This window comes from Saccoglossus kowalevskii, chromosome 11 (genome assembly GCF_978046115.1).
Source record: "Saccoglossus kowalevskii chromosome 11, keSacKowa6.1, whole genome shotgun sequence".
Taxonomy (NCBI): Eukaryota; Metazoa; Hemichordata; class Enteropneusta; family Harrimaniidae; genus Saccoglossus; species Saccoglossus kowalevskii.
Genome location: NC_140651.1, coordinates 12,850,195 through 12,859,476, shown reverse-complemented (window position 1 = coordinate 12,859,476; position 9,282 = coordinate 12,850,195). Strand labels below are relative to the sequence as shown.

Genomic DNA, 9,282 nt, shown 5'->3' with positions numbered 1-9,282 from the left:
ATGGGAACAGTTCCAGTTGAACATGTCTCGGAAACTCGTCGATACTATGCCAAAACGGCTGAGAGAAGTAATGCAGCGAAGAGGTGGACACACGAATTATTGAGAATGCCGCATTCTATTACTCATGAATTTATGAGCTTACGTTTACACGATACTCTCCACAGAGAAATAAAACGTTTTGTAACCGTTTCGTTCATACTGCCGTTTTTATTCAATCTTGCATGACAATTGTATAATTTTTTCAATATATGAATAGTATCGTAGGTAGTTACTGTGGTGCTTAAATACTGTCTGGCTGGTTTGTATATTCATTGAGTTAATTTACAGTATGTGGTGAACTTATTATATGACAGTTTCCAAAGTCCATACTTGCGTTGCAGTTAGTAACGTATACAAAGGAGGACAATAATTGATACTTATACTATGTACCTAATGTGCAGCTTATCTCGAGTATGATTAACTCATGACAGTTGACACACAATCCAAGCTAATGTTGTCCATATCTTACAAGTAAATAGTAGCATAACAACGTCAGATCTGAATCTTAGTAATATGTATAGATCGTACACGTGGCATACTTACCTCATCATAAGTACATATTCGTTGAGGCCAGGTATGACAGTTCAACTTATATATGTACGAACCGTAGAATTGTGCATGTGTATACGTGTGCACAAACCTAGTTGACGTATAAGTTGATGTTGTATTGTGGTTAAAACAGACTGAATATCGTGTCATACTGTTCTGGCTAATGGCGCCCTCACACATTGATTCTTATGAAACCGACCTCACTATGAAGCAAACAACAATATGGCGTATTCTAAGTATGAACTTTTTTATTTAAAATCGCGACTACGAGTTAGACGAGAATACTTGATACTCATTAATACTTGATTGATATTGGTAACTTCTGCAACTAGTAACAAGATAGCAATCCTCATTCATTCATTCATTCATTCATTCATTCATTCATTCATTCATTGGTTACTGTTTTAATTAGTAATAGTCATCTCTACTTGTCACATTATGTATATGACTTGTACTTTGTATTACCTATTAACGTTTAGGTAAACAATTATATTTTCAATTATATGACTACTTCACAGATTGCAGTTGCAAAGGCCTTGTCGGATTTCCATACAGAAGAGTAAGACAGATTTCCACTCATAATATCAAAATTAAAATCTTTAGAATATACTATCAATCTTCAGTATTATTGACTTTTCAGATATTAGTTCTGAACAACTTGTGTAGAATTCGCAGAATGTTTTTCCGAAAATCTATTCTATATGCTTTTTGAACTTCAGAGCAATGTTTTAGATAATTATATCTCACGCATTATGTTATATGGAATTTTTTGAGATTTGTTTGGATTATTTCCCCGATGACATTATCACAAGAAAAATCCCTTTTGTCATCTTGATTTTAAGATATAAAATCATCAAACAAATTCAATAGCGATCATACACCAAATATAAATATAAATTGTATTCGTATCTATTTCTAATCTGTTGATTGGCCAGCTTACATAAGGCAACGATTGAATTTAACTTGTGAAGTTGATTTTTTAGGCAAATAAGTTTGTGGGCATTTTCTACTAGATATTTTTTCCAGAGAATAAGTTACACTAAAGGAATTCAGACTGGACCATGTGCATATGATTCGATGTGTAATGTAACCCAACACGCCAGTTATGTAGCCCGAACGTCCACGTGTGGGAATAACAGTCATAAACCCCTGATTCAATCCAATTTTAAAATGCATAAACACACCTTATACCACACCTGGCCAAATTTCAATTTTATAAACTACTCGGATACGAACCAGGGCAAACACTTTTAGTGTAATAGCTCCGGGATGGGTCAGATTCACTCACCATCAATAAATGCACAATTTTACACGTGTTGAACGTATCAGCAATAAACAAGGCAGATTTGTATTCTCCACAAAAAAACACTACACAACACTATGGAAATAATGTTACTCATAAAACAAAATTCAAATACATCAAATGTTAACCACTCTCAGCCCAACCCACTTTTATAGAGCTCTGAAAACAACGATGACTATCGATTCAGTCCCTCGTTACGTTTTTTACTCACGGAGAAGTTCTCAACGCGCACGTAGTTCCCAGCACCAGGCTAGTCAACGACAAAATCAGCGCATTCCAATTTACCCTCAAGTCCCGTCGAATTATCAGCGTACCATCGATGGAGGGGTCTCATCAAGTCTTCTGTCGGTTTTAGGTCGTCCACCTTCCTCAATTTCCGACACTTGGTTTTAGCCATAACTATGAAAACGCCACTACCACTTTCAAAATGTCGTTCGCGCGGTGAGAGAGTTTCCTGACAGCCTCGTTCCCAGGCCACACTTTCCAGCCTCTCTTTCATGTTTCTATACTCCATAAACAGCTCACATTTTAGTCTGTCTTCCAAATACATTACATTCGTGACATTCGAAGAGAATTCAAATCATCAAAGTAAAATAAAAATAAATAATTAACTGAGTTCAAACAAAGACTTCTCGTCTCGGTGGAGGAAATAAATAACAAAACATAATTCCTGTACTTAACACACACAGTGCGATTGTAATGTTAAACACAGTTATCGGCTGACTAACTAGAATAACCATTGTGAACAAAACATATACGATCGCCACCACAAGTTGTGCGGCCATAGGTAAATATATTCCCATGAAAACACAACCTTTATACTATAAAATCCTTCATCGCAAAATCAATGCAACGACCAATGCGGAAATAAAAGCATTACCGTAAAACGCGTAATGCCGTTTCAGTAACCAAACACTAGAATATTCTTTTAACATATTTACAGTAATTTTATATTATTTAATTGGGTAAATAATAACATGGACCATGTCCGGTTTATATTAAGTAAATGAACATTTTTGAATACATCCATTTCACTTGAAAAAAATATTTTATTATTATAATTAGTATAACTGCACATAGTTAGTGGAATCATTGTTAACATATCAGTCAGTCCTCAACAATGTATTGATAATGTAATGTATGTTTTTGCTTCGTAGATGATGAGAGGGTTTTATTCTGCAATAGATCCCGGTGTTTTGTGTCCATTGGATTTTAAATTTATATTGTTTATGTGTTTTGCAAAAGAAAACTTTCTCGAACAATCATGTTATATACCTCGGGTAGTCTTAATTACGTACCCTGTTTTAGGCATTTACTGAAGGGGTACACGCCAATCAAACAATCAATTAATATCAGAGCATATTTTATAGATAAACAAGACACCGACAGACTGTGAAAGATGCACAGGACATGGTGTAGTTCTCTACCAAAGGAGTGTTGGAAATCAACCTCATCAAGTATGAAAACAATTATTCAATCACCTTATAGTATCTGCTCACCATGTACAATGTGTTAGCATCGATTTTGTTTGAGACAAAATAAGCTATAATACAAGGTTTTTGTTTTGAAAAAAAGCATGATACCTTTATGCACATTTTCAATTTTTATTGTGGAATTTTTTTGTGGTATTCATACCTTATCGCATCTTCAATTGTTCAATGTGATATCGTAGTATACAGATTAAAAGCGTTTCCAGAAAAACATGAACACTCGAATCATCTGTTATACCGCCCTCATTGATATCAGGTACGTGATGTTAACTGTGGCTAGTTCTATCGAGCATGTGATGTAATTTACCTGGCTATTGCTGACGAATCCCGTGCCTAATCCGATGATCGATTATATCACAACACGTATATGTTACTCGGTGTTGTATCTAACTTGCTCTCACTCATTATCTTGACATTTTGAGGTAAGTCAATATAAAACAGTATGTTAACATTGTTTCTGTTTAACCATTTGAAATGACCAGGTTGTTTTTATTTCTTTATTTTAATTATGCGCAGCCATTCTTTAGTGAGGTAAGTCAATATAAAAGAGTATGCCAACATTGTTTTGTTCAACTATTTGAAATGAGCTTTCGCGGAAGTTTGAATTATACGCAGCCATTCTTTAGTGTTTTCTTTTATAAATCTCTGTGAGAAATTTTCAACTTGGTTTTCAAATTTGAGATAACGTCATGATTGTGAGGACAACATATTTTGACCGACCAAAGAATAGAATTTGAAAAATATTGAATATACAACTGCTTCAATAAAATAAATGTTATATCAAACTAATTCAAACATATTAGTTTTAATAACATATGTTTGACTGGTAGCACAAAAACTATGTACATATAACGGTGAAGTCCTTGAGCTTACGTAAATCAGGTCATGTGTAAATGATTGATAGTTTTGTATCCTAGCGCTGTACGACCATTTCTATATTGAATGGACTTTTATGGTTTTATGAGATTAAAATGAATATACAGGACTTGAAGGCCATTCGCTCTTTTTGAATGGAATCATGAAAAAAAAGTACATATGTTCGATATGATGCGTGAAGTTCAAACTTGATCGGTCTAGGTATTTCAAATATATGAATCCGAACTGCATTCATTGAAACAAAATCGCAGTTGGTTTGAACTCAATTTAGAAAATAGAATGCTGTGTCTTATTGTGTTTAATACATGAACCAAGTCGACCCAGAAATAGTGAACGTGTGATTGTAAAAATATGTAGATTCGAAATAGCTGCGATTCGATCATTTTGAACTAAATTCGAAAGATTAAATGCCGTACATGTTCAACGAATTGAGCACCGTATTTCGGCCATATTGAATCAGATCGCAAAGCAAGTACATGTGCATATATCCGACTGAAATGCGGTGCTGGAAAGACGAAATGTGTGATATAATGTATTTCCGGCCGTAAAATATCATAGGAACATCTTGAATTGTATCTTGAAAATAAAGTATATATGTACGATCCCATTTAAACTTGATAGGACCATACATGTGTGAGATACTGCTGAAAGGGTCTACGAACTCATGAAGGTCAATCTATAAGGAGGTTGGTTGTAGTGAGCAAAGTTATGGTTAGCAATCACCAAATCAAACAAGGAATCCATGTCGGAAACAGTGAACAAAACTTCCCTTTGAGGGGATATCTTTTTACGTACACGTGTACCCAACATTTTTGTTTACACTTTCTTTTCTTGATATGTCGTTATATGTATTTCAGTACTAGATTTCAAGAATTTTCAATATCACCAGTAAATACCAGTTGACACTTATGGTCTCACGCAATTCTAGTTCAACGTGCGGGTTCTTAACTGTTTCATAGAGAACATAAGGATTCCTTATTAGAATTCTTGAGCAAAACATAATTTTACTCAATATTTACCTACTATCGTCTATGAGACCCCGTTTTTGTACTTTAGCTACAACGAATGGGACCTTGCTAAATATTGTATAGTTGTGATTTACAACGCTGTGCGGGCTCACAGTTACTAGTCATGTTCGCGACTGGAAATGCCTATGGTCTTTACGACAGTTTGACATGTTAAGTTTATAGTGAATATAAACGACATGTAGGTCACTTTGCTTCATATGGGATACACACTAGAAACATTTATAAAACTGAAATTTAAAAGTAGAAATAAGTAAATAAGAGTACATAGTTTGACTTATTTGTTTAAAAGCACCAAAAGCAAAGTTAAATTAAAATATTTTGAAACAATCCACTCCAATACTAAGATTAGTGTGGAAATGCAAAAAACAGGAAGTGTGATTAGAAAGAACAAAACAAACTGAGAATTGGTACGGGGGAGTGTCGAAACATGAGTATGTTTTAACTTATTCTTCAATTTTGACCAATTATGGCTGAAATCCAGGCGAACCATGTGACTGGTCAAAATTATTCATTTTTCTGTAAAAGTTTGTGCAAGAACCTGTTTTGAAAAATGCCTTGCACATGTACTTTTGTATTGTATTATCCGATTAAGCTCAATTCTTCAAGTGCAATCCAATAACGGATAATATTTTATGTGTCACAGTATATAATCTAGTATTTTGCTGGTTCACATATATTGACATCAGACCAGATAAACTTGTTTTTGTTCACGTGCACGGCTCTTGTAACTAAGGTGGTAAATATCCGAAGGTGGAATCGCTGTTTTATTTATGCACATTTAATCCAACAATGTTTATGCATTTTATTGTATCTGAAATAAAGCTTCCAATTCAAACGGACATTCATTTTCTTTACAGGAAGTGACGCAGTCTAGTTCTGCAATTCCCACTAAAGCACTGAAATGGCGCCAGCACAACAGCTTGTAAGTTTCATTGGATTGGAAGAATATTACACTTTCTTTATCTGGAGTATATATCCATATTTTAACACCTTGCTCAGGATATCATGATGACGATGTGGTTTACTTTGGAAACAATTTGTGAGATCCAAATTCAATTATATCGCATGGTTTTGGCAATGAGATATAGCAGTATGTTATATCACTTAATCACGTTGCTAATTAAGGAACTTCCGCGTTTACATTACTCGATCTGTACCACGTGCAGACCTGTTATTACAACAGGCCATTAGTTTAAGGCCAATATACGAACATACATATAAGATTGTGCTTGATTTAGTCTTCCTCACAATTGTAAAGATTCCCTTTCCCCTCCATTTTTCACTCACATTAACCCATTCGTTTTACATATCATGTAGTTCCCTAGTGAAAGTTTCGTGCGTGACAAAATACAGGCGTGTACAACGCAAGTACCAGACTGACTTCTTCTTTTTCAAGTTACCACTGCACGTACGACTTTGCGAGAATTTCAATTTCATGAAAGGACTCAGAACTCCAATTATGCATGATAATATGGCTCGAACGAGGATGTTTGCCTAAAATTGCCTTCTGCACTGTTTATTCCATATACATTTGTTACGTGTTATAATTAAGCTACAGCAATATATGCCAAACACAAAGTTTATACATACACCGTCACCATTCTGACCACATCGTATCAATAGAATTACAGTCATTGAAATTATATCATTATTTTGCACTGTGGTATAATGATTTTTGGTTTTATTTCAGTACATATCATTCCTTGTAATGGTTGGAATCACCATCATTGCAGTCATATTGTATAGTGATATCGTAGGGAGAGATATTGATGTGTCATCTACGAGAGCGATAACACCACAACATGCTTTTCTTGAGGAAAACTACACACACCCAGAAAAAATATCGTGTTTTTCAAAACACACAAAACAGCAAGTACGTCATTACATTGCATAATGTGTCGCTATGGTTACACAAATCAACTTTCTTTCATATTTTCGAAGTATAATAAAAAAAAAATGGCCACATAAGAAACACTGCCCTTAATTCATCACGGTTCCTACCGCCGATTGGGAATACTAGCAATTCTGCAGGGAAATACAACATACTGACTGGACACGTGACCTATTCTAGAAGTCTGATTGGTTCATTTATGGAGGGCATTCCTAAATACATCACTATTTTAAGAGAACCAGCTGCACAAATAGAATCGCACATGAACTTTTTCAATCATCGTGAGCGAGTAATGAAGGGCATTGAATTGTTTACTAAACATCCATCTAAATTTGAAAATGGTGGCAAAGCAGCAAGTCGCAACAATCAGATTTCGGATTTGGGTTTAATGCTAAATAAAACATCTAATGAAACTACAGTAAACGCAACAATTATAAAACTTGATGAAGAATTCGACCTCGTTCTAATAGCCGAATATTTTGACGAATCACTTTTGCTGTTAAAACGTATTCTACGTTGGAGTTTTGACGACATACTGTACTTGGTAAAAAATCAACGAATGCATCGTGAGACTATTACAGACGAATTTCGTCAACAAATTTACCTGTGGTCAAGAGCTGATGTCTTGTTATACCAATATTTTAATGGAACGCTATGGAGACGAGTTCAGCAGTATGGTCCACAGTTTGAGGATGATTTGGTTTACTTCAGGCGCTACCTTCATGAGATTAATCGCCGGTGTGGTACGTCGGAAACGGTATTTGAAAGATCCAATAAATTACAAAAAATAGAATACAGAAGTAAAAATGGTTCTATATTTTGCCAGCATTTGGCGTACTCCAATATGGATTGGTATAAACACATAGCAGCTCGACAAGATCCAAGCGGAACAACAAAAATACATCTGCCGCATCATTGACCAGTACGTCTCAATTATTATTTTTAAATATGAAAGCAAAACAAACGTGCAATTCAAAATAAAAATATACAAAGCAACCTGAATTCGACGTCACCAAAAATAGACATAATAGGATTCCCCTAAATGCGCCTTACTTCACCTTGTTGTCAACAACATTGACATGCTACATCACGTGTGATTGATTGATCTAGCACTTTACAGCAATGACAGATGAAGACAGCAAACATTATCTAAACTTAAATTAATATAGATATATAAGTAAAACAAATGCAACGAATATGTCATTGAAAAAGCGCAAATGCAAATGCACATTCGAACGAAATGTGCCAATGTCGGTGTGTGGTGACACGTGACACGGTTACCTAAATACAGTTATAAAAGACGAAAACAACAATTCATACATATCTACTGTGCAGGGTAGCCGAAGAACGCCTGATAAAATATCAACAGATATTTGAACTCAATACTAGCTGCATCTGACCTACATGCCTTATCATTAAACACATACAGTCTGTATTTGTTGAGGCTAGGTATCTCAGGTCAACTCTGCCTTTTAGTCGGTAGTTGATATCGATTTTGCGATTCAACTACAGTCATAAATATGATAAGATAAGGATGGTGCGAATCGTAACAGTGTGCTAGTTTATACAAGTACGAACAATTTTTAGTCTTGATGGCGTCTAATTGATATCGATTTTGCGATTCAACTAGAGTCATAAATATGATGAGATAAGAATGAAGCATAACAAACTTGGCGCTACTTTCATAAGACTAATTGTTGGTAAAACGCTGAAAACCGTAGAAGATATAGAAACAGTAAATTAACAAAATGAAATACAGTAGTCAAAATGGTTCTACATTTTGCCAACATTTGGCGTACTCCACTAAACGCAGAGACGTTCAAAAACGCATATAATAAAATATTGATTGATTCATCATACTCATGTCCAATTAATTGCTGTAAATATGTAATATCATCGTTTGTTTTGTGATTGCCATAAGCGATGTGATATTATAATGAGCAAAGATCAAATTTAAAACATTTGCTATGATCATGATTATACTATATACAATATAAGTGAGCTCATTTTGGATTAAATCGTTGTTTCTGTATTTTATAACCTATTATTCTTTTAGTGTTAAAACACTGTGCGCGCTGGACAGATGTTCTGCTGAACAATATTGTG

At 34.7% G+C, this 9,282-nt stretch overlaps 1 protein-coding gene and 1 long non-coding RNA gene across 2 annotated transcripts; both read left to right on the top strand.

The window, feature by feature from the left end:
• Positions 1–6,135: 6,135 nt before the first annotated feature.
• On the top strand, positions 6,136–7,203 carry LOC146736205 (uncharacterized). The gene is made up of 2 exons (XR_014930907.1): positions 6,136–6,207; positions 6,976–7,203. It is a non-coding gene; the product is annotated as an uncharacterized LOC146736205 (long non-coding RNA).
• A 172-nt stretch (positions 7,204–7,375) lies between these two features.
• On the top strand, positions 7,376–8,095 carry LOC100378215 (galactose-3-O-sulfotransferase 3-like). Its single transcript, XM_006815098.2, has one exon. It carries the CDS (start codon positions 7,376–7,378, stop codon positions 8,093–8,095), a length of 720 nt encoding a protein of 239 aa, XP_006815161.2.
• The last annotated feature ends 1,187 nt before the right edge of the window (positions 8,096–9,282 follow it).